Here is a 26,285-nt window from a genome sequence, read left to right on the forward strand (position 1 = left end):
TTGAGCCATTATTTTGAGTCAAGCATGTTGAAGCAGGAAACATCAAAAGTTGACAGGATAGTGGGCCTTGAGGACAAATGTTTGGGTTCCCTGCCTCAGGAGATTAATTAATAATCTCTATTTCCATTTATTATTCTTACTTGGACAAAATACAAAAAGGAGATTTAGTTCATTTTCCTTGTCTTTTTCAGGACCTCAACTGCCTAATAGAATGCTACTTGACACCTTTGCAGAAAGAGAGCTTCCTTACACAAGACGAGGTACTTTCCGTCTCACATGTATGAGCATGTCACGGTGGTGAACGTATGTTGTCCTTTTTTTTCTGCATACATGTAACTGACTACTGTTAGAGTTTACCTTCAACCGGATTCTCAACTTAACCGTTTACATATTTCTGCACCAAAAAAAAAAAAACATTGTTGCATAATCTGCAGTTTGCTAATGTTCACATGCTCAGAAGGCTGAAGAATAAATTATGTATCTATGAGATCAAACTAGGACTGGATTTAAATGAGAAACATTACATTCCTGTTTGTAAAGTTTATTTTTAAGACAGAGTGGTGGTATTATAAGAGCATGGACCTGTTGCATTTCAACCACGACTGATGAGTAGAAATTTCTGGAACTACTTCCTCGCTAAAAACAAAAATGTAGATTCAAAACAGATGGATAAATAAATAAATATTCTTGGATCAAATAGTTCTGAATTTACAACTGGATTCTAGAGGAAATATTGAGACATCTAAGTCTCAAGAGAAAGCAAGTCAGGCAGCAAGAGAACGAGGCAAAGAACATCTTTTTTCTGCTACAGAATGGCAAATGATAATGATTTAAAGATACATATCGATGCACCAATATCCTAATTTCTTAAAAGAAACAATGACAGATCACTTGATTTGTGTGTTGTAGCTGGACGTTTTGTTTGGTAACCTCGGGGAGATGGTGGAATTCCAGGTGGAGTTCCTTCGGACACTGGAAGATGGAATCAGACTGGTGCCAAATCTGGACAGACTGGAGAGGGTAGAGCAATTTAAGGTGGGAAATGGTTAATCTCTTAAATCTAAATCATCATTCAGGTTTTAATCCTCTCGTGATTTTAGGATTTTACTGAATGATAACATCCATTTAACTCTGCAATTTGAATGTGCCAATAGTTGTATTAAATTATTATGTGTTGCTTATGGTTTTTAGTGTAATGTTGCAGAGACATGTGCAGAAATTTGTATTTTTTTTGCTTGTTTCTACAGAAGGTGTTGTTCTCCTTGGGTGGGTCATTTCTGTATTATGCTGATCGGTTCAAAATCTACAGTGCTTTTTGTGCCAGCCATACCAAGGTCCCAAAGGTCTTGGCTAAAGGTAAAAACATGTGCATATACTGACCTGGGTTGAAGTGCATAAATACAGCCATTTATCATTATTTTCCATTAGAAGTGTTCTAGCTGAATGTCTATAGCAGCAAAGGAAGTAAACTGTTTTAGTCACTCGCTCTGCACAACAAAGACTGAGCTGCAGCTAGTAATCACACGGCGCAGAAATAGTCAAGTCCTTCATTTTCTACCTTGCATTTCAGTGGCAGTTTGTGAAGGTTTCTTTTTTATACATTTATTGCGTCTTTTGCCTTCATACCAAATTAATTAGTGCTCATATTTCTGCTTTTTCAGCTAAAACTGACCCAGACTTTAAAGCTTTCTTGGCTGAGAGAAACCCCAGACAGCAACATTCATCCACTCTGGAGTCTTATTTGATCAAACCCATCCAGAGAGTTCTGAAATACCCTCTGCTGCTGAGAGAACTTTACTCTCTCACAGACCCTGACAGTGAAGAACACTACCACCTGGACGGTAAACCTCTGCGCATGTATTAGTAGCACTGTGAAATGGTTTAACATCGTCTATGCTTCTCACTATCAGAACGGTAATTATTGTGGACACAAGTAATATATTATTGTCCCATTCAGTTGCCATGAAGGCCATGAATAAAGTCGCAAGTCACATCAATGACATGCAAAAGCTTCACGAGGAGTATGGAGCCGTTTTTGACCAGCTTATCAACGAACAGACTGCCAATAAAAAAGAGGTATCACCCATTCTGTTCAAAGGTCTCATTTTTGAAAGATTAAAGAAATTGTCCAATTTTATTTAATTTAAGATGTTTTTTTTTCTCCTTTTTGTAAATTTTCTATCTCAGGTGCCTGATCTCTCAATGGGGGATCTTTTGCTACATTCAACTGTGGTGTGGATGAATCCTCCAGCCTCTTTGTTTAAGAGCAAAAAGGATCCTGAATTAGCAGCCTTTGGTAAGAGGTTTGGAAAAAAAATGCTGTTTGTATGTAAGTGGAAGTGCAAACGGTGTTATACATTCTTTCTTTATATATACTGTAATTGCTTCATTTAGTTGGAAATCATTTTTGCATCTTCATGCACACAACATAATAAACTATACAGCATAACTTCCATAATAGGGTAGGTGTACTGTAACTTTTCTAAATTATTACATATTTGGATATTGTTTTTTGGAGTGAAAATAGATAGTATAAATTCTCCAGTTTATGTCATCCAAGTATTTGCAGGCACATAACACTGCACTATGCAATCCCATCAGGGTTTGAGTGCATCTGAGTCCCATTTACTTTGATACAGAAATAGACATTGTAGAACTTAAGCACGCGAGGAATCCCTGCATTCATTTTACTTTTTATATGAGGTGAATGTTAATGAGTCATGCAGTTGTAAAACACCTTGTAGTACCCATTTCACTTGGATTTTTTCTTGGCTTGAAATAAATGTTACAAATACTTACTTTATTGGCTGACTTTCAGCAGGTGATTGTGAGAAGTGGTTGCACTCTCATGTGATGGTGTGTCTTTTGTCCATTTTCAGCTTTTGTTTGGCTGATATGTGAGATTGGGAACTTTTTTTTAATATTGTGACTAAAAGCATTAAGGTGCCGCTGTTGTAAATAGAATAATGAATAATAGATGTATTTCATGAATGAACCTTCTAGTGGTGTCATTACTTCATATCTCCTTTCTCCACAGTGTTTAAAACAGCAGTTGTATTTGTATACAAAGACTGCTCCAAGCACAGGAAGAAAATTGTAAGTATTTCTCTGTTTTCATTTATATATGCCTGTTTACCAAGGAACTACTTGCAGGACTATTGGCAAAAATAAGAAAACTGTTGGGTTTTGGGAGAAAAAAACAATTGAGGTGTTAAATGCACACTTAGACTATTGCCTTCTAAATCATAGTAGTTGTCTGTTGAACTTAATGTGTTTCTGGACTCTTGTGCTCTCTGTTGTTATATAAAAGCATTGCAATTGTTTACATTATCAAGTACTCAACCAATCTAATTTTTTCCAGGGTGGCTCTCATCGTGTGTCTGTGATCGACGACAAAGATCCCTTCCGTTTCCGTCACATGATTGCAACAGACTCTCTGCAAGTCCGTGCTCTTGCAAGTAGGTCTATTGCTATACTTTGCCATTGAGCAAATGCTTCTAAAACTTTTCAATCAGATGAAATAATACTTTGAAGGATGGTGTCTCTTAAAAAGCCAGACAAAGCTGGCCAAATGGGTAATCAAAATGACCTGGTCAAAACTATATAGCACTGAAAAAGCACTAGGAGAGCTACAGCCAAGCAGCTCATTTCCACCCATTATGTGAATGATCCTTTTAAAAATGTCTGTGTTTACAACAACTTCAGCATCACTGACTGTAAAATAGACCAAGACCCATTCTCAGGAAAAAAAAGCATAACCTTCTTGGCAGAGGTTAAACATCATATAAACACATGAATTACTGCAATTAAGGTATATTGAAATGGATGACCTGTTCAGTCTTCTTCCAACTAAAAAATAATAATTTATCTGCTTATTACACTGCCTTTGTATACCAATCTATATAAATGTTTTTGACAACAAAAATAGCATGACTGGAAGTCCTAACATTGGTCTCACCAGGGAAGAGGAGACCTCTGTTCTTGTTTCTGTCATTCATGTGACTCCATAATGAAAACCTGTGCATTGGGGAAATTTTTGAAGGGATGTAAAGTTATGTTTAAAGCTGGCATGAAGGACTTTTACAACTGAGTATAAGTCACTGCCAAATAATAAGTTCACACAATATTAATTAAACCTATCACCATCTGGTGTATCAAATCAATGTACAAGGGTGTAGATTCCTCTTTGCCAGGAGGGGGAGACAAAGTACACAACTTTAGTGTTTGTGCATTTTAATTCCTTACAAATGAAAGTTAATGGATTTTTAAGGTAATCATAAAGAAAACTAAATACCTGTAAATGAACCCTAAACCTCATTTAAGCTCTTAAGATCTTCTCTATGATGACCTGCATAAAAAAACAGATTTTTAAAATGTAGATCATCTCTGTTTTCTTCATCTCAGACTCTGAATCCACAGCAGTGTGTCAAATAGTCCACACAAGGTCTGAATCTGAAGGAAGACCAGAAAGAACCTTCCAGCTTTGCTGCAGGTATTTTTTTTCCCAAAAGATCCACATTTATTCAAAGCATTTGAATTAAATGACAAAACTTAAACATTTTTGCTGGTATATGACCTAAAGGCCCTGTTTGTTTTCATTATTGGCAGCTCTCCCGATAGCAAGAAGGACTTTCTGAAAGCAGTCCACTCCATCCTCAGGGAGAAACAACGCCGGCAGCTTCTTAAGACAGAGTCTCTTCCACCCAATCAGCATTATGTCCCATTTGGTGGCAAACGCCTTTCTGCTCTCAAAGGTTCACGACCTGCCATGAACAGAGCAGGTGATCCAGCTTGAATTTATTCTCTGTTTTACAGAAATTTCCTCATGCAATTGGAATCAAAATGTTGCACCAGGAACTCTTCTGACAAAAGCATGATGTTAACAAATGATCTTTATCTTTACTTGTTCAGCGTCGGCCCCATCTCGAACACTGGCTCACAGGAAGCTGGTGAGAAACCGCATAACCATTGATACTGATCTGGTTTTCCATGGCAACAACAACAATGGCGACGATTCCAACCCTTTCCAACACCAATCTAACCATTCCACTTCCTCACAATCCCAACACACCCACCATCAGTCACCTCAAGGTGAGGATACAGATCGCTGGGTGGAAGAGCAGTTCAACCTGGGTTGCTATGAAGACCAGTGTGAAAGCATCGATCTAAGACAGGTGAAGGAGACGGACATTTTGAGTGATGATGATGAGTACTGTAAGTCAGTCCGATCTGCAACAGAAGAGCAGGATACCCTGGAGGTGGATGTGGAAGGACTGAACTTGCAGAGCAATGAGATGAACCTAAACAAACAGGTGGCGAATAGAGGTGAGATTGTGCCAAATGTGCAAGTCGATCGGATACATCGGGACAGTTCAGACTCTGTAGACACAACTTGTACCAACCCTGCATCCCGCTGTACAACTTCAGCTGTAAAGCTGGCCCCCTTAAAGCAGTGTTCTGTGGACGGGACTATAAACAAGGACAATGATGTCATCTGGGTGCGGCGGGATGATTTTACTAATGGGTGTAATGGCGATGTATTCTAATAGGGAATCATAATAATAGGGAAATGAAAATATGAGATCAAAGGCGGCACATGGGGGTGTCTACCACTTTCTAAATAAATTAGGAGTGAGAAAAAAAAATGTGAGAGGACACAAGCTTTAAGTATATAGAAACTGGAGGAACGTATACAGTCATCTGTCACAATAAATACTCCTGAACTTTCACCTGCTCAACAACCCTCTGCCCATTCTGACAATCCCATAGTACTAGAACACCCAGTGAGTGAAGATGATGTGTGCATTTTATGATGAAGAGAGTCTAGTCTAGAGTGGTTGTCTGAGATGAACCAGAGAGCCTTCAACGCGTTGGACATGTTTCCTGGCATCTCACACATACCAGTTTAATAGTATACATGAAGAAAACACTGCATGTACACGAAAGTAAACAAGCAAGTGTGTGTGTGGGTGTATTATATTCTGCAAGTGCACACAGTTTGCAAATACAGGCAGCTGCTGTCCCTTGCACACACGCTGCACCAAGAAACTGTTATCACTTAACTGTGACTGCGGCCAAAATGTCTATTTTTAAACACAGGAATGTGAGTGTTATATTTTTCTGACTCAAAAGCTTTGTTTGTATTTAACACTCAAGGGCTGTGTGTTACTGAACTTTCTTCAGGGGTTTTGGCTTAATGACTGCTGTGTAAAAGATGGTGAGCTCCAACTAGCTTTATTGTGCTTTATTTTGTTTTAACTTTATCAGCCACACATCGGTGTAGAGTCAGGTGTATATTAGTGCCGTTAACCTTCTTCTATCACTGTTTTAAAGCTCACTTGCTCCTATAGTATCCTTTTTAACAATAAGATAGTTTGTACAAGAAATATTCTGCCTAGCCACTATTTATTACTTGCTTTTTAAAATTTACTGTATTTCTTAATATTTACACAATATTCAGCTTCCCAGTGTTATAAACTTCCTTCTGTCTCTTTAGTCTCCAGATGCAGGCTTCATAAAGACTTCATTTATATATTAATGTGAATGTTATGTCTTTCAGTTTTTTCTTAAATAAAATAATTTATTTCGGTCATTTCTAATTACACCAAATTCATTGAAATACTGGACTCTCTCTTATTGCATATGTTTCCAATATACAGCACCATTCCTCCAATCCTGTATACTTGAATTATCGTAAAGGAGGTATTTGATAAAGCTGTAATTTAATGAAAAATTATGCAGCTGACTTATTAAAACATCTTCCTGTTTTTTCCCTGTTATTTTCCTCTTTTATCTCAATAACATTTTCCATCACTTTTTGCATCCACCTCACTGTTCTGCAACCCTTACAATCTGCCACCAAGTGGTGCTGTTTGACTGCCGTCACAGCCTGCTGTTTGCCCTGCTTCAACACGGTGATGCGCACCTTCATGGATGTATTGATCGTGCACTTAATACAAAGCTGTAGAGATGGAATCTGATCTACTCTATTTGATGAAGAGAGTGGATGGAATTAACACTTTATATGTTCTTCTTAACATGGTCTGTTTGTTATTATCCTGCTTTCTTAGATTTTAGCTTACTGTGGACTTGACCCTCAGTAAGGACTTCCAACTGTGAGGTACAATCATTTGCCTTGAAGGCAAATCCTGTGAGAAGCCTTTTGACTCCCATCCCTTGTATTTTATGAAATGATGTTCATACTTATTTCTGTCAAACATTTTTATGTGAAAATAAATTTCTCAACTGAAATTTGTGTGAATCTTTTCTTCTTCTACTCTTTTAAGTGAAATGATTAATCAAAGTGTTTAAATAGCTTCTGTCAACTATATGTCTTTTATAACTTTTTAAATTGATAAAACTGTTTCTCCAGCATTATCAGATGTTTGTGTATTTTGCTGAAGCTCTACAGGTAGATAAATATTCAGGTTATATAAAGGTTGTCCAAGGACTACTCCTAATAAAGCTAATGGTCATTTTTCTGAGATTAAGTTAAGCTTTTCATGCTTTGGCCTTCAGCTTCAAAGACTTGAGATGTTGTGCTAAGGAAAATGCCACTTTTGACTTGATAGGAATTTTGAAAAGAGCAAAATTCTGACATGGCAGTTTCTGGGAGTCTGCCTTTTCCAAATGTCACGATATTGAGCAACAGTCAAAGTTAAAGTTTTCAATTCAGTGGTGGCTAAATGCCTCGCCCTTGGACAGTTAGAAAATAAAATAAAGTAGAATGACTCAATCTGGTGTTGATAAGGGATGTCCTGGCACATCTGGCGACTAAATTACATGAAGAGCATCTCTAAATGAAATACTTTGAGACCTGAGACGATATGGGAAAGCATCCAGTGATCCAGTCTGATTAAGAAAAAAATGTTCATGTGCAGAGACAGATAATCTGGCATCTGCCCTGTAACCTGAAGATTATGCTGGTCTCATCAGCACCGGTGTAGTGAGAAGCAATGCCAGTCCATCTGCTCTTTAATCCAAAGCCACTGCAGCCAAACTACAGGAGATGGTCAGACTTAGACCACATGTACTATCAGTATAAAACTTTGGTTTTAACGGTAAAAGCCAGAAATCAAAGAAACCAGACTGAAGTAATTTTCCATTTTCAAGTCTGGTCAGTGAAAATGGAGCTTGAGCTGTTCAATTGGGAGTAAACCAATGATCTTCTGCTTACTACTTCCGGTAGAATGATACTGAGCACAATTAAAGTCCTCGTTAGTTCATTTTTTCCTAAATAAGATGGTTTTTAAAAAAATTATTTTGAAAAATGTAGCCGGAAATCATTGTTGAATTTCTATTTTTTTTAATCGCGTACTCATACTCTCCAAAGCCTCTGACGCCCTAGAGGCGCACAGACAGGTGGACGTGTTTGTCCTGTCGCCACTTTTGCCTTTAAATATGTGATCTTCCCTAAAATGTATTCATTTTCTAGAAGTATCTTGGATTTACGTGACTTTAGGTAATCCGATATAGTTATATAGGCAATAGCCAGAAGATGCAGATCGGATCCAGTTTGGAGTAAAACTTTGCTTGCGCGCTGGCATGGCACGTCGGTGGTGTCCACACTTGGATAGATGCTGTTTCAGTGTGTCATGGTCTCCATATTCGTGTTGAGTTCGTCTGGGAAACTATGGAGCAGAGAAAGAGACTTTGTAGCTATATTTTCATCACGGTGGGACTCTGTCTGGGCTCGGCACAAGTCCTCAGGATCGGTAAGCGCAACAGCTGTTTACGCACGGGGTTTTTGCCTCCCTGAAGATAATTGGGCTGTCCTGAGGCTTTTCGTCCCTTTTTTTTCCATACAGGGCTTTTTTTTTAAATGCCATGTTCTAGTACAAATCTATTTATGTCTGTCAACCAGTTTTAGTTTCAATTAATATGTAATATGTAACCTGTGGAGCGATTATGAGTTTGTTCTTAGTACTATTCTATTGTGCAATCGTAAAACAAATCAAGTTCTTTTTTTTATTTTAAGGTAGGCTGTCGTGTCATAAAATCATCTGATCCTCAAGTCAACACAACCTTAGAACACTTAAAATTAAACCGTGTCATTATTTAATTTACAGGAACTGAATCGAAATGCAGAAACAAAACGCAAAAACAAACAGAAAAAAATCCCTATTGGAACTTTATCGTTTCAATGGGAAACAGTAAAAACCAGATGTTTCTGATCCAGGTTTGCTTTATTTCTATCAGGGGACAAGCCCGGGCATTGTCTTAATAGGATGATGTTGAATGTGCATAAAATGTATTATTATTATTATTATTATTATTAGCTGTAGTAGTAGTAGTGGCAGCAGCAGCAGCAGTATAGTAGTAGTATATGGACTTATATATACTCAATTAATTGATCATCTGGAGCATTCACTTGTTTTTTAACAGAATGCCAAGAAGGTAAGAAATCACAAAAGATCTTATTGAACCACACTGTTCTCTCCATCAATTGGGAAAGGGTTGAAAGGTTATTTTGAAGCAATTTAAAGTTGATTATTTTGCAGTGAGATGTATTAAAAATGGAAAACATTATATTTGTTTATTACCAATATTCTGAGGGGTGGCCATCCCAACAAGTTTACCACAAGGTCAGACTGCATGTTAGCATGTTAAATTTACTGTCAGTACAATAAGAAAAAGACTGAACAAGGCTTTTTTCGAAAATTTTACACACCTAAGGTTTGTAAAATTATATTTGAACAAAACAGAATATCTGGATCAAGCTCTTTTGGACATTCATGACCGAAGTGGTGATGTTTGGTCAAAGTCAGTGCTGTGTTTGGTGAAAACCTAAATCAGTAGCACAAATATCTCATAGCAATTGTCAGGCAGTGGTGGAGGGGTGATAACATGGATTTATTTTGCAGTCACGGGAAATGGACACCCTGTAGTGACTGAATCACCCATGAACTCTTAATACCAAAATAATATAGAAACAAATGTGTCTGCCTGGCATGGTGTAGCTGAATGAAAATGGGCAAAAAAAAAAGGCAACTGGAACTGGCTGAACATCACAGTAATCCCAAACACTGTAGCAAATTTACAACAAAACAGCTGGCTAAGAAAATCATTGTTGTGTTGGAATGACCCAGTAAAAGTCTACACCAGGGCTATTCAGCTTGATCCCATGAAGGACACAGTGCAGGTTTTCAATGTATCCCTGCTCCAACACACCAGACTGTGCTCATGCTCACAGTCTGTTGGATTCTTTTAATCTGAGTATTTGTGTGAAAGCATGGATACATTTTTAACCTGAGGGACTGTGGCCTTTGTGGGACAACATTTATTAGTCCTGGTCTAGACTATAACCTGGTTAGACTCTTCAGAGGACCTTGCTTAAAGAATTGCTTTAACCTCAATGAGCTGAAGCAATTTTGTAAATTTTTATTTTTAGAATATTTTGTGAGACTGAGAGAGACGTCATACAGCCTTCAAGTGATTGCTGCTAAAGGGTGTTCTACAAGCTATTCATTCATGCGGTCTACTAAGTTTATCAAAGCCTGCTTCTGTATTCTTTTTGTTCAGTAAATAATCACAAGGTCTGCGGTCGTACTTACCTAATTTAAGACCTGATGAGGACCAGATAATCACTTTCCAGTTATATTTAACTCTTAAATGTTTCCCTTTCATGATGTTCAAGGAATAAAGCAGCCTTTTTTTTTAGTTTTTTAATGATATGAGTTTCCATAATTATACCAGAAAAGTGACTTATTGAAAGTGGACGGGTACGTAGTAATGCATTTAAAATACTCCGAAATCACTCCAAAGATTAAAGTTAAAATTTCCCTCTGAGCTAGCGGTTCAAGCTCTCAGCTGTATTGATGAATCATCTTCCGTGGGCACCATTTTTGATTCTGTATTCACAGTTAAATCTCTCACATTTTAAGAAGCTGTTTTATGAAATAGTAAAATAAGTGCAACTACAACCATGTACTGAGCTTTTAGCATCTTGTGCCATCTGATGGTTTGTTTGACAGTGAACCACAAAAGACCAACATATTATTGATCTTTTTTCCAGTGTTCTCTTCTGGGTAACATACATTAATGTTGAGGTCATTTTCGCTCAAACAATTTTTCTCATCAGCCTAGTGGTGGAGGTAAAAGGAGTCAGAGAGCTGCACCGATATTTTATTAGACAAGATGAGGCTGGTGAGTGCTGAACATTGTGTTCATTATTTGAACATCTTTTAAACTTTGAATCAGGCCAGAGAAGAAAAGGACAGTTTGAATCTCAGTGTCTAATTTAATTGGGAGTTTGTGTCACCTATTTTAAACTAGTAAAGGGAGGTTCGCACAAAGGCTCTACATTGGTTGGGATTAGGAACACTTTTCACATGCCAGAATTAGGGTTGGGAAAATCGAAATGAAAAATGGGAAATCGGGATTTTTTTCTTCACAATTTTAAAATAAATTTTTTAGTTAAAAAAATCTTTTTTTTTTTTCAAATAAATAAAATTAATCCACTATAAAATTTTTGTAATTTTCATTGGTTTTATTGATCTTTTTATTTATCTTCTTGGACATTATAGCAGCAGAATAATGATCTGGCTACTGTGTTGTTTTTTCCTGACTGAAATCAAGAAAAATTACTAGCAAAAAGAAGTTTTATTAAAAAAAAAAAAATTTAAAAAAAGTTTTTAATTACAAAAATCATCAATATTGAAGAATTCTGAGAATCACAATTTAAATCGAATCGGCACCCAAAAAAAATCGGAATCGAATCGAATCGGGACAAAAGCATATCGTCACAGCCCTAGCCAGAATATTCAATATGTACAAAACATAATGTGACAGTACATGGTGTTAGTACCACAGGAAACTGCAAATTAAGTCCCACTTAGACACAAATGGTCTCCAGCTTTACTTAAAAGTCCACTCTGTTCTATCTAATGTTGCTCTACAGCAAACATATATGTGTCATGTTGAGCTCAGCTGGCTTCCAAACTAGTTATGGTCTGGCATGATCAGTAGAGTAGATTACAACAAAAACCATTGCTGGTGGTAAATATTTCATATCAGTCTGCAAAGAAAAAGTCTGAAATGTAAAAAAATGAATAGGAAAATGTAGGTAAAACAGGCATTAAAGTAAATGGCAAGTCTAAGGAGCTTTTAGAAAAAGTAAAACACATCAACCTTAAGAATTTTTACCTGCAGATCTGCTTTATATTCACAGACTGTTTAAATGAAAGTCAGTGTGATGTCACCCACTGGTTTATAAATTGTGTTTGAAGCCATGCGCGTGGCAGCAGGCTGTGAGCATTTTGGTCCTTGTGGATCCAAAGTGACAATACATGGACGAGAGAAAGGAGCTGGACAGCAGTGCTAGAAAACTGGCAAGACAATAACACACATATTTGAGCTACAATTTATCATTTATAATAGAATAATAAAGAAGTTTATGCTTTTTTGAGTTGGCCTTAACACATCAGGCCTTCTTACATTTTACTGTTTTGTATAGTCATTTAACTACAAAGCTGATTCTGACATTCAGTTTTTAGAATAAGCAAATGCATTAGATGAACGCTTTTGCTTTTATAACTTTGTCTCCGTCAATACTGATAATCTGTAGAGAGCTTATGTCTTTCTATTAAACTACTATAAATATGAAATATTTTGCCATCTGGAATTGAAAAGTTTAATTTTGAATATAATCCACACCATCTTCATGTGTGCTGGTTTATGTGTTAGATATCTTCTAAGCATGAACAGCATTTGCTCATTTGTAGTGAAGTCCAGCTGCACATGAAGAGGATTTATGATGTGAGGTTTAGCTCTGGGTCACATATTAATATTCAGGGCCGTTTAAGACCAATCCGTTCAGCTTCGGTAGTTCAGCTTAGATCCTTTGAGCGACATAAGTCCAGAAATTCACAACTTGAAAAAAATTTGCATACGTAGACACGTGTGTGCGCATGCACATATGAAGAACTACAGATCTGCAAAGCTTGACCTGGGGTGTTTTCTGCCATCAGATACATTTGCAAAAAGCGTAACAAATGAAATGTTATTTGTTTACTTGATTTTTATTCCAAATGAGTCGCTATTAGGAATACAAATGAGTCTTTAATAGCAAAACTACCAGTGTTTTGAAAACTGGTCACACTTTTGTGGGGACATATATGCAGTTATTCTGTAGAACTGGTTGCCTTAGTGACATGGACGTTCATCATTCTGGCATGAAACCAAGACTTTGGCTGAGAGAAGAAAAGAAAGCTGAAGGCTGTAATGGAATTACATGAATGGCCTTATTTATTAGTATATATTGATTCTGTGGTCTCATGAGACTTTTTTGTGATGCACTGATAGAAATCAGAGAGACTGGTGAAGCCACGTCACTTCTATCCATACCTTTCTTGCTTGTTGCTTGTTGGTTGTACCTGAATATGTTGGATTTGTGAACTCTTAAGAAATTATTTGGGAAGCTGAATGGATTTTGTAAGAGAACTGTGAATGTTATAATGACAAATTTGACAGTAACGAGCTAATTTTTCTTCTGCCATTTCTGTGGGAGTCTGAAGTGTAATGTTTTATTCATGTCAACTGTGTTTAAGTGTCAAATTATTATTAGTTTTGATTTTTCAATGAAACACATAGAATATTGAAAAAGCACATTAAGAATAAAGCAAGGCCAAATTGCTTTTCATCCTTCTTCTTTTGCCTTTGCTCATAATTTTAGATGTATTTTGTTTTGTTCTTTGTACTCTTTCTCCTCAGGCTTTATTTCCCTTGTGACATTTTTCACCTTGTCTTCCAATTACATAAGAGCAAAATTTTATTTAAATTAGATCGATGCTTGTTACATTAATTTTCATGAACTGTTTTTGGCTCATACTTTTCAAATAACAACATAACTGCTAGGATTTACCACAAGTCTTCTTGATTTTTCCGTACTATTTGGTGGGACTCACATTTCTGTGTCTGACTGAACCTCATTGATTTTGTCTGAGTTGCAGCAAGATAAAAGTGTTTGTGCAGTGTAAATATTTCTTATCATCACCTGAATAGCAAGTGAAAAATGTGAAAAACAAAGTTTGATGTGATAATATGTAACTGAAAGCTTAATTAAACAATACATTGTCACCCTTTAATGTTTAATGTCCTGCTACGGTACAGCAATGGCACATTTTTTTTCCCCACAACCTAAAAGTTCTCATCATATATTCCTAATTCACATTTTGTATTCTCCTTGGCTACTACAAATGTGTCACAGAAATCTTTATTCTAGCAGATCAGCTCATGTCTTTCTGCAGGTCAAGTCTTTTTGATCTAAAATCAGATATTCGAAATCTTGTCAGTAACTCAGCAAACTACAAATGACAAAGGTCCTGGTCTTCTCTGTACACATGCCATTCTTCAGAAATATGATAAAAATGCTAGAAATAAAAATAGTAATACTAATAGTACTAATTACTTTGTGCTAAATAGATATGATTAGAATAATTATAATCTGCCTTTGTCAGCTTGCTTTGATGCACCAGTGTGTATTTTCTGTGTACATGAATTATCTGCAGATATTAGCTACATGCAAATCATAGACTTATGTTAAAAGGCATTCATGAAGTCCTGAGAGATTTGGAGAACTTTTAGCATCCATTTATAATGCTGTTTTATGGCAGATAGATGTGGCTTCCTGTGGCAAATTGTTTCTCATTACTTGGTGGCTCAAAAAAGCTTTTAGTGCTTTGAGGTACATCGCTTCATTTGATTTAAAAAAAAAAAAAAGAAGTTTTATTTTAAATCTCACTGCAGCAGTCACAAACCTCAGTAGAGCTGAAGCTGCTTCACAAGAGGGCATGACAAATGACTAATGCAAAACATAATTATTTGTAATTAAATAGCAAAGTGAAAGATGGATGGGGAGAAAATCTCTGTGCATACAAGCAGGCCCAAACATCTTTGTCTTCATGTTCAAGAGATTGATCAGGTCTGCGTGACAGGTTGGCACAAAGCTCAGGATGGTATTTTAGCTTTTTATTTACCTTTGACTGAAGGGAAAAACACACCATTCATCCATCATGCTGAACTACATGTCAGATTTTTTTTTTACAGCACAGTTTTCTGACATGTAGCCTGCTGATCAGTGACTGCTGATGAAGTTATGTTTTTATTAACTGACTAATGGGTCGTTTTTATTTTTTTTTATTACCAACCAGCCGCTGTGACATTTGTGACCAGCAAATAAATCTCTTCCTTTGTGTTTTTGATAAATCTTTTATTTGAGTTTGTATTTTGTGTTAATGCATAAAGGCAGACCAGTTAGAGATTCACAGATAAGTGACTTTGAGTGCTCAAATTGGCAACCCTCCATGTCGCAGCTGTGGCCAGGATCCAGTTGATTTATTTTCATGTCCAAGATCTTAACTGGTGTTACCAAGGATATAGAAAATCACTATGTTTTCTCCCCTGCATGCTATGTTATGGCTATTTTGTTGTGAACAGCACTTCCCAACATGAGCAGGCATGTGAGGATGTGATCCTGCTGCTTGCAGTTCATTGTATTGCTGCTCGGTTTTTCACATCTCCAGGTATGAAACTGCCCATGAGCTTCCAGGAGCTTAGATAACACAATTCAGAAATTAGTTTTCTCACCTGAAATTACACTTGTGGGTGATTCCACAGCTTCAGTCCTTTGTTTCAGTATATTCAAAATACTAAAGCATGTTAATTTAGTCTAAAAATTTACATTAGTGCTCTGTATCACAGCTATCAAAACCTTTCAACGGTAACCTGTTGATCCTTGTTGTTATTCAGCGACTACTAAGTAGGTTACAAAGACAAAATAGAATGTGAATCACTTTACTCATGTATTGGTTTCACACAGTTGCTCCATTCAGATGCTTCAAAAGTGTAAAAATGTAAAAGCAAATGTTGTAAGGAAATTTCACTGCCAGAACAACTTCATTTTTTACACATACATTAAAGAATATGCCCTCTTATTATTGACAGTTCCTGTAACATTTCCATAGCTTGTCCCTCCCCAGTTTACAGCAGATTCAGTGATCTTCCATCTGTAGGGGGTACCAAAAGCGCAAAAATGACACAAAAACTGCCAAAACTCAAGTGGGGCTTTATTATTTGATGAAATGCTCTGATCACTTGAAATAAATGTTAAGCTTTATTTAATTAGGTCACAACCAGAAATCAGTCAGCTTGGCAGATTTGTTGCTAGATTGAGCTATTTTCCAGACCTTCTCAGCCCCTCTCACACACACTCACTTTGTTTTTTGTTTCAACGTATGTTGGGATAAATCTAGATACTTTTAGAACAAATTAAAGCTACAATATAAAAAAGAGACACATTGTCCTCCACGAGAGGGAGGAAGATAAATACACATGGTTGGCTTTGGAGCAGAATGAATATGTAAAGCAATGACACATAACCACCTTTATTTGCTGTTTAATTACATCCTATCAGAAATTGTTGTCAACACTGCCAGCAAGTTCATTTAAGGCATTAAGAGAAAGAAAGGAGTAAGTAAGAGGAAACGTGACTATATAATTACATTATGTGGATGCTTGTGGTTTTTTTGATTTAAAGAGTTGAGTTTGGAATTTATTGTCATTAATTTCATGGAGCCAGAAATGACCATATTTCTGACTCAAAGGAAGCCCTGAGTTAATTTTTTCTATTGACAAGAGGAGGCAGTTGGCTTTGCACAAATATGCAACTGGAACTTCAGGTACATTTATGGGTCAGTATTCAGCTTTAAATGTGAGCCACTGTGCTTGTAGAAATATTATAAACAAACTTTGTAGCTCACTGTTATATCCAAGTAACTGATCTAGTTGTCTGCTGTTAGTACTTGAGTCTGGTGGTCAGGTAAGTGAGAAGCAAGAGCCAGACTCTGTTCCCCCCACAGAAAAAGAAATCCCTGGGAAGCAGCTTGGTGTTTGAAAACAGGGCTGGAGATAGGATGGCATCCAGTTACTGCTCAGTCTTTGCTGTGAGTCCTTGTGCGCTCTTGAAAAAGGAAAGTGGTCCTTCTTTGCTGTCCTTGGAAATCTAACAACCGTGTCATCTCTCCTGGGAGAAATTTTAGCCTACACTTACCTCATTGCTTTGACTGAAGGAGTCTCATGCAAGCTTTGTGTAGCTGCTGCAAGAGACAGACAGAGAGGGATAGGTGGCTACTGGCAGACCATGTCAGTCCTGGAGGCTTAGGGGAGCAAGTTGAGATTAGGATGTCTTGAAGTGCAAAAGAAGGGGTGTGATGTCCCCCTGGAGAGGCTTGGAGAGAGTGCAACGAAATTATGTCCATGACTCCTGCTGAAGAGAGGAGAGAAAGAGGGAGAGGCGTTGGGGTGTAGTCAGACAGTAAAAATATTGATCTCCTGTTATCTTTTCCTATGCTTCTACTTTAATTTTACTGGAAAACAGCATTGGGTTAAAAACAACAGGTGGAATTAATAAGGAATTATGATTCCTTATGATGCTTTTATGTCAAGCTCTTTGATACATTAAACGTCCTATACAACTAAACTCGTCTTGCATGGACCATGTTGCAATGCCAATCCCATCACTCTTTGATGCAAGTCAAAATGAAAATACGCATGTTGAATACATATTACATAAAAAGCGATTTGGTTGCTTTTTCAAATGCAGTTTAATCATGTGTTACACAAAGGCTGTGCTATGTGCGTCTTATTGTAGCATAAATATTAAGTAATGAAATAATATGTTTTAATGGTTTGATTTCATTAATTTAATTTAATTTAATTTAATTTAACTTTAAAGTTTATTTCAAACATGCTCTTTCATTTACAATATTTACATCTTCGCATTTCATGTCTGAACAGGAGTATATAGGCAGAAGTATAAACTTATATGACCTTACTCCATTTCTACTATACATTGTAAGGCTCCAACTCTATTAGGTTACTCAAATTTTCCACTTCACAATAAAAAAATAAAAAAGTAAATATTTCCACAAAATATTTCTGGCTTCCAAAACTCACATCAACATCTGCATTTATACCTTCTCTTACACAGTTAAATGTGTTAAATTTGCATTTTATTGATCAGTTAAACTGTCCCATAATCTCACCCCTGACACTGTTACACACGTATTTTAAGTTGTCTTGAAATGCTGCATTTTTAAATTCAGCTTTCCTCTTCAACCACAACCCCCTCTTACTGAAAATAAATTCTCTGTATTATTTGGAAATAAATTATTTTTGGCTCTGAATATTTTTGGGCTGTTTAAAATTGAATCAAATCTGGAAATTTTAGAGCCTCTATTTCTAAAAAGAGCTCATTTGTATAGTCTCTATAACCTGCATTATTTATCAATCCGATGGCTCTTTCCTGTATTGTATGTTTTGTTTGCTTTTGTATGTATTTTCCCACTTCTCTACTCAATAGCTCATGTATGATAAAATTAATCTATACGAAACAGTATACAAAGCTTTCAGGTTTAGTTTGTACCTTGTTTTTCCTAAGATGTTAAAGCTTTGTGCCAACTTCCCTTGAACATAATGAATGCCCGGTTTGGTACTCACACTCTTGTTGTTGGCTGCATTTGTGTCCAAAACTGTTCTGTCTAAGTAACTGAGTTAAACTGAATGATACCATTCAAAGCTGATAAAATCGGATTACATTGGCACTGTTCAGCATTTTTTGCAGTGCTGTCAGCAGCACTTCATTCCAGGTGGATCAGAGAGGGAGCACCAAGTTGTTAAGCAGGGAAATCACTTTTGTCATTTGTTCACTTGTAAGCAGCAGTGTGGCAAAAGATAGGAAGCATTTAGTCGACTACTGGAAAAACTTACACAGTATTTTAAATAGAGCAAAAAACTTTGTGAGACCTAAGTGTTGTGTATTGTATGTTGTTGTGTGTCCAATTATTGTTTTTTGGGTTTTTTTTTCATTCCTGTTTGGACTTGTAAGCTTTAACTTGTCTTTACAAAAAAAACCTATTTGAACCGAAGCCGGTAAAAGTCTATTTAAAAAGATATTTTCTGCCCTTTGGCATTTTTAAGAGCAATTATGCTGCTTCCTTTTCATCTGGTCTTTGTGGATGCTCACTTTACATCCTTTGTAGCATGATGGCAGGATGCTGATGAGGAGTTTAAGGGCAATTCCACAAGTCAGCCTGAACAGCATTGTTGCTATAAAGAGTGCTGACAGCTGGTTCATGCAGCAATTTGTCCCAACACTGCAAAATCAGGAAGGGGATGAAAAACTTGCTTTGCATCTTAAATCTAAACCCTGCACTCTCTTTTAGAGGCAGTACAATATATGTATGCAGGCTTATGTGGAAACTGGAACTTTCCAAATTAACTTTTCTTCATATGTTCTGTTATAAGGAAAAAAAAACAACTGGACTTCAGTCAGGCTGCAGATAACATTTGTGGTACTTTTCTGTTTATTATAATCTATTTTTGTTCAGGTATATTTTAAGATTTTTGTAATAATTAAAATCTAATATGGGATCCAGAGATACACATTCACAAGCACTTAGAGCTAATTTGCTAGTACACTGTTTAACAAGGATAAATGAATGTCTGGAGTTTTGAATAGCTAGCATTATTAACAGTGATGTTAGATGTATCCTGTCATCTTTAAACCAATATCTTTTGCTGCTTCATTAAAAATTATTTGTATGGTTGATTTATTTCATATGCAGTCTAATTGATGATTAGATATGGAAACAGTGCATAGCAAAAAGGTTGATAATTGCACTTAAGTAATCATTTAATTAACTGATTTATTCATTAAATGTTTATAAACCTCAATAATTGTTGACAGTAATTTTTCCTTTTTATAGTGTGATACCAGCATATATGAAGTTAAGTTTTGTTACATCTTGACTAATTTTCGTAGGCCTTTCCTTTCTAATTTTAATGTTGCCTGGATATGATCAATTCTTTACACTGTTTGGACTGACAGATCATTTATTAATTATTACTGTTAATATTAAATATTAGTAACTCTTATACTGCACCCCTGATGAATGAAGCCCCTTATCAATGACTTATTAAAATTCTTAGATCAAAGGTAGAATGTTATAGAAAATGGAGACTGTATTAATGAGGCCTTAGTTGACTACATTAAACAGTCAGCAGAGAGATTTAATCACCTGGCAATTTCAAAATAGTTTTATAGCTACTTATTCATTTACCTGCAGTAAAGTATAAAGTATAAGGTATTATAAAATACAGTTTTGGATTTACAGGAATTTATCAGTGAGCTGTTTATTTGGCTAACACATGCCATCCTCATGTCTGCCATATTGCATTTTATTTGTTGTATTTCAGATTAGACTAATTATTAGCATATTATCATTAAGCCTTTTATTATAAAAAATATATTACATTCACATCTCTTGACAGAAATAAAATCTAATTTGTCATAGCACTCATTGTTGAGGCAGAATACTCAAACTAAATGTGTATGTTCTTTTATGCTTTCCTCATTTTGACCTAGTGCTTTTGTTTTTCTGCAGGTGGAATTTTTGAGACCAGAGAGAGTGAATTAGTGAGCATGGATGAGTTGGCTTTCAAGTTTGCTGTCAATAACATAAACCGCAACAAGACCCTGATGCCCAACATAACTCTCACCTACGACATCCAGAGGATCAATGTCTTTGATGGCTTTGAGGCCTCCAGGAGAGGTAGGAAATAAAGATGAACCAACAATTTAATTCTATTCAATTTCACCTATGTGAAGATATTTCCCAACGAGTCATCCCAGTGCACTTTATAGACAAAGTTACACTTCAAGACCAAGTCAATTCAAGTTTTCTATTTCTCTTTTGATGAGTGTTATTAAAAATTTTAAGTTGATTGTTTTTGATTTTATTTTATTGTATCACCAGACATGTTTTGAAATACGTACATAGAGCAACCTCTCCCTGGTGTTCTATTTACATCTTAGTCTTTTACATAGTATATATTAGACTAGTACAAGTGTATAGTTTAGTACATTGCTTCAATTCCTTCACCCCATAGTATTCCTTCTAAGTTTGGGCACAAATGTAATTTAACTTCTTTCAACAGAAAATAAATCAGGCTTCAAGTGACATTTAGTTGGAAAGGAATCTTTCATATTTAGTGACCTAACTCATGTTCCCCCACCTGACATTGTACTACTCCTTTCCACCAGTGTGTGACCAGTTGGCTCTTGGGGTGGTTGCTGTGTTTGGCCCCTCACACAGCTCATCAGTGAGCGCGGTTCAGTCCATTTGCAATGCCTTGGAAGTACCTCACATACAGACTCGCTGGAAGCACCCGTCAGTGGACAACAAAGACACGTTTTTCATCAACCTGTATCCCGAGTACACTGCAATCGCCAGGGCCATCCTGGACGTAGTCACTTTCTTCAAATGGAGGAAACTAACTGTGATCTATGAAGACAGCACAGGTAGGACCCATTGATTGTGTGATCAAACTGCCACTGTAACTTATAAAATATGATTCACAGATGTTTAAATGTGCAACAAGCCTTTATGCCCTGAATTACAGTGCAACGCGTATGACGCGTCAGATGATAAAAGCACAGATAAGTCAGAATTTTACTAAAGGTCTAATGTCAAGCAAAGTTATATTGAACTGTTACAATTATTTTCCTTCTAAAATTTACATTATTAATTTTGAGGACAGTATTTTATCATTGATAATATTTTTAAATGCACTGCTGGTGTGGAACCTTAAGATTGTTTGACATTTAAAAGCAGTCAAATGAAAGGGAAAGAGGTTAAAAAATGTCTGCCTTCTGTTTCTGGACTTTCCAATACATAGATATGTCATGCTTGTAATTACAAGATATAATTCTGTCCAACTCTTTTGTGTTGGCCAGTGAACCCAATCTATGACAGGGCGCCAGTTCCTCACATGAAACAGCTGCCAACACTTCTGCCCTCTGACTTCATATTACAGAAAGCCAAACCAGAACACAGATGGCCTCAAATCCTGTTGGGTTTTTTTCACACACTTGCTGTCACAACCCAAGAATACGAAATTCAAAGGTCATTGTTTATTGATTTTTTTTTAACCTGTAATTTTCGATTAGAAATGCATTTTTCTAAAATGTCATGTTGGCAAACTCATGCACATACATACACTGCTGTGCTCATATATGCGTTTACAGCAACACAGTGGTGGGTAACCCAGCAGAGGTGAGACTACTGCCTCGAAAACAAAAAAGCTCAGTTTTGTGTGTGTGTGTGTGTGTGTGTGTGTGTGTTTGTTTGTTTTGAAGGTCTAATGCGGATGCAGGAGTTGATCAAGGCACCCGCAAAGTTAAACCTGAAGATCAAGATCCGGCAGCTCAGCCCAAGTAACCAAGACGCCCGACCATTGCTTAAGGAACTGAAAAAAGACAAAGAGTTTTTCATTATTTTTGACTGCTCCTATCGCACAGCGTCAGAACTCCTAAAACAGGTCTGTGCAGGCATTGTTTCACACCAAGTCCAATTACTCTTTTCATGACATTGTCCTTTGTGTTTTAAAAAAAATCACATGAAACCTGCTTAGTTTGTTCACTCAGACATCCATTGTTCTGTGATTATTAGCAAATGTTTCTGTCATTCCGCAGAATGATATAACATTTATCGTTACAGTTTTAAAGGGTTCAGAGTTTAATGTCCAATTCATACAAGTGCTGCTATTTGGACAGAGACCAATGTGCTGATGATTTAATGATTAATCTGAAGAGTCTAAAATGTTGCCCATCATTGTATTGATTGAGTTCAGTGTGAGTAATGAGTGGAACAAGTAAGAAAATCTTGTATAGTAAAAATGGTTTTGGGTTTATTGTTTATCACCTGTGTTGTTGTGTTGTGGCCCAACATTTTATTTTTTCTGATCTTGCAGCTTTCATCAATGGGAATGATGACAGAATACTATCATTTCTTCTTCACAACATTGGTGAGTGAGAAAAATGGTAAACTTGTGTAATCATTTGCTCCGCTTCTGGCTGGAATTTACAGGGAATGTTAAAAAAGTTTTGATTGTCACTGAAAAAATTGCATCCTGCCTGAACTGTCACAACTACACATTAATCTAAAACATATCCCGTCCTATTCCTCATTTCCATCTCCTCTTTCCTCATTCAGGATTTATTTGCATTAGATCTGGAGCCTTACCGCTATAGCGGGGTCAACATGACAGGATTCCGACTGCTTAATTTCGACGACCCAAGGGTGGCTTCCACGATGGACAAGTGGGCCACGGACAGAATGCAGGGTCCCAAACAAGACAGTGGCCTAATAGATGGAATCATGACTGTAAGCCTTGTACTGGTCAAAGAAATGCAGCTGCACTGAGGCAAATGCATGTGCTACTTAAGTATAATGTAAACACTGTATTCCACTTATATTTATTTCATCATTACATTTACACTATACTGTGATGGACTGGTGACCTGTCCAGGGTGTACCCTGCCTCTCACCAGCTAATCGCTGGGATAGACTCCAGCTTTCCCACAACCCTGAATTGGATTAAACTGTTGAATGAATGATTGAACAAATTTACACTAAAGCCTGTTTACTCCTTTATCAGAACACTTCCTACAATTAATAACAGATTATTCTCATCTCATTTACATCTGCAAGACACATTTTCTTGACTCTGTAGTTTACTTTTACACTCAGGTTTTGTGTTTTCTGCTTCCTCTGCAGACAGATGCAGCCTTGATGTATGATGCGGTGTACATGGTTGCTGTTGCATCCCAGCGAGCCACTCAGATGACCGTCAGCTCCCTGCAGTGTCACCGCCACAAACCTTGGCGTTTTGGACCTCGTTTCATGAACCTGTTCAAAGAGGTAAGCGTCAAATCGCAAGCAGCTAAGAGAGCTGCACCATCACCAGTACCTGTTATGCCTTTGCATTGCTAAGCACTTTTATTGGTGTCTTTCAGCATATTTTCAAAGAACTTCACGAGCACAAGATTATTTGCCCTTTTAATCGCTCAGTTTTGGTTTTGAAAATTAGCAAAATGTCATCTCGGGTCATGTTGTGTGATATAATATTTTCTAGCTCCTCTCCTACAGACGGTGCTTTTCCCCAGAGAGTGCTTGACAAGAAAATACACAGCATTTATGTACTTATAAGTTAAAAGCATGTGGCCCAGCCTTACTGTCAGACTGGATGCCTACAGACAGAAATGGGGCCTTTGATGCATGAATCTTTTGATCTCTTAAGTCTTAAATCCAGCTGAGATTGTTGCTTGCCATGGAGAGGGAACATTATCTCTCCTTCCCCTCACTACATTTCCCTCTTTGTGCCCTGCTCATTTTCTTTACATCAGTGTGTCTCTCTCTCCTCTTTAGCTTTTAGTTTTGTTTGCTACTGTCTGTCCTTTGAAGCATTTGTCCTCATGAACTAGTCATCACTTCATTATAGCCTGTTTGATTGTGAGAGCTGCTGATATAGCTCAGGTAACACTCCATTTCTGACAGTAGTGTGTAGAAAACAGAGAGTTTTCATCTGACATCTCGGACAACACAACCTGTGTCCCCTCTCTGTCCTCTAGTTATCGTTAATCACAATATTCATTGTGTTTCTGTGAATGGAATTAACTGATTTATATTTTTTCTATAGGTGGATACTCTTTTGCCATTTAGATATTTAGTTATTATTCATCACCAAGAAAAATTATTGTCAGACTGCTGCTGTTAGTTTGTCTTTTCTTTTCCAATACTGTTGCCTCATTTTTAGCATATAACTTATTCTACTTATGCAGGTTAAAAGTGTCTTTGAAAAAGGTGGAAATCTTACTCCAAGCAAGTTCATGAATATCAGTTTTTCCTCAGTGTAAGTCAGTGGAAGGTGGGGACATGCACGCCAAATTAGGATAGCAAATTTGTGTCCTCATTTTAAGCTTTAACCTGGTTTTTGATAATTTTTAAAGAGGATGTGTTCAAAGAAAATGAGAAACCTGATTATTCAAAATTCTGTACAGATGAACATTCATCAGGTATGTTGAGCAGAACTTTTTTTTTTTCCATGACAGCCCCTCTGATCTTTATTTATCTTTATTTATCTTTACTACTGATCTTTATCAGCAAAGAAGCACATCCAAATATTTATTCTGAAGGCAGAATAAAATGATACCTGAATCACACACTCCAAAAATCCCAAACACAACCACCTTTCTCCCACACGTCAATGCAGACATTCATGCACCGCTGCTCTTTCTCAACTAAAACAGGCGAAGAAAGTGATAACCCATGTCATTACAAGTGTAACTATGTATCATCAGTTTAATATCTGTCAGGTCTGTTAAATTGGAAACATGCCTTGATTCAACATTCACACACATTGAACAGTAAACGGAGCTGCTGCATTGTGAGTTGTTGTGCATATGAGTGCAGTTCACAATAAATAAACATCCATCTTTCTACAGCTGAACTTTTTTTCCATGATGTTAAGACCTGAGTCAGACTTGCTTCAGGTTCTCTAAAGCTGTACAGGACTCTAAGTCAGGTTTCACTTTATTGTTGGTTTTCTGGATTTGCTGAGTTTTTATGGATTGGTGAAATAAAGCTAAATTACTGGCAGTGTAAAACTTCCAATTCTCACATTCTCATCACTGTATTTCATATGTTTCGGCACTCAAAGTTATAGAAGATTGGGAGTAAGTTTGCAATAGTTTGGTCCAAGATCCGCCAGAATAAACTCCTTTTTAAGTCACAAGCGGTATATTTTATTAGTTCATTTGCTGATAATATGAATTTGCCATACTCTTAAATGTTGCTATAAGTGTTTTTTTGTTTGGTTTTTTTTTTTGTAATTATTTATTCTGTTTTTATTTGAGCAGGTATTGTGTAAAGTAGTAATAACGGGATTTAAGAAGAGTGGTGCTGTTTGCGGGTCCTTACAACTTTGTATGCAGGCTTCCAGCATACACAACATCACTTCAAGGGCATGAGATGCTCACAGTAAATTCTGAAATTAAATTAATGTTATCAAGCAGGAAAATAGATCCAATGTGTGGATAGAACAATAGAGGACAAAGGAAAATGTTGAATCACTTTTTGATTTTGTGAAGAAATTGAAATGCCAGGAATGTTTAGAGAAAACTTTATGAAAGGATTTTTGGTTAAAAGGGTCATGTATAATTATGAGTAAGAGTTATCAGTAACAGAGTTATCCCAGAGCAAATTAGCTATATGAACATGAACTGATTTACAAATGGGGAACATGTGAGTATCTGTCGTGTGAAGACAGTGTAAACATGCACTGTGGATGCATTTCAGACTGTGCCTCAGTGGTACCTGGATTCAATTTTTTGCATTCACCTGATGCAATCCAGCAAGTCTTTCAGCTGTGTGTCAACATTGAAAAAA

At 36.7% G+C, this 26,285-nt stretch overlaps 2 protein-coding genes across 2 annotated transcripts in view; both read left to right on the forward strand.

Moving 5' to 3' along the window:
- Positions 1–5,546, forward strand: part of tiam1a (TIAM Rac1 associated GEF 1a) — a gene marked incomplete at both ends in the record, with an annotated part of 35,375 nt that extends 29,829 nt beyond the window's left edge. The window contains 11 exons of the mRNA XM_079247388.1: positions 192–260; positions 910–1,035; positions 1,248–1,356; positions 1,662–1,841; positions 1,958–2,076; positions 2,188–2,296; positions 3,038–3,096; positions 3,362–3,458; positions 4,405–4,492; positions 4,609–4,781; positions 4,912–5,546. Of these exons, the coding sequence (XP_079103514.1) occupies positions 192–260; positions 910–1,035; positions 1,248–1,356; positions 1,662–1,841; positions 1,958–2,076; positions 2,188–2,296; positions 3,038–3,096; positions 3,362–3,458; positions 4,405–4,492; positions 4,609–4,781; positions 4,912–5,546 (1,764 nt within the window). The remainder of the gene's footprint in view (positions 1–191; positions 261–909; positions 1,036–1,247; positions 1,357–1,661; positions 1,842–1,957; positions 2,077–2,187; positions 2,297–3,037; positions 3,097–3,361; positions 3,459–4,404; positions 4,493–4,608; positions 4,782–4,911) is intronic.
- A 3,086-nt stretch (positions 5,547–8,632) lies between these two features.
- LOC306761266 (glutamate receptor ionotropic, kainate 1-like) overlaps positions 8,633–26,285 on the forward strand; it is a gene marked incomplete at both ends in the record, with an annotated part of 31,531 nt that continues 13,878 nt past the window's right edge. The window contains 7 exons of the mRNA XM_079247389.1: positions 8,633–8,714; positions 20,442–20,609; positions 21,101–21,358; positions 22,196–22,377; positions 22,810–22,863; positions 23,052–23,222; positions 23,616–23,759. Of these exons, the coding sequence (XP_079103515.1) occupies positions 8,633–8,714; positions 20,442–20,609; positions 21,101–21,358; positions 22,196–22,377; positions 22,810–22,863; positions 23,052–23,222; positions 23,616–23,759 (1,059 nt within the window). The remainder of the gene's footprint in view (positions 8,715–20,441; positions 20,610–21,100; positions 21,359–22,195; positions 22,378–22,809; positions 22,864–23,051; positions 23,223–23,615; positions 23,760–26,285) is intronic.

This window comes from Telmatherina bonti, assembly GCF_933228915.1.
Source record: "Telmatherina bonti genome assembly, chromosome: 10".
Lineage (NCBI taxonomy): Eukaryota > Metazoa > Chordata > Actinopteri > Atheriniformes > Telmatherinidae > Telmatherina > Telmatherina bonti.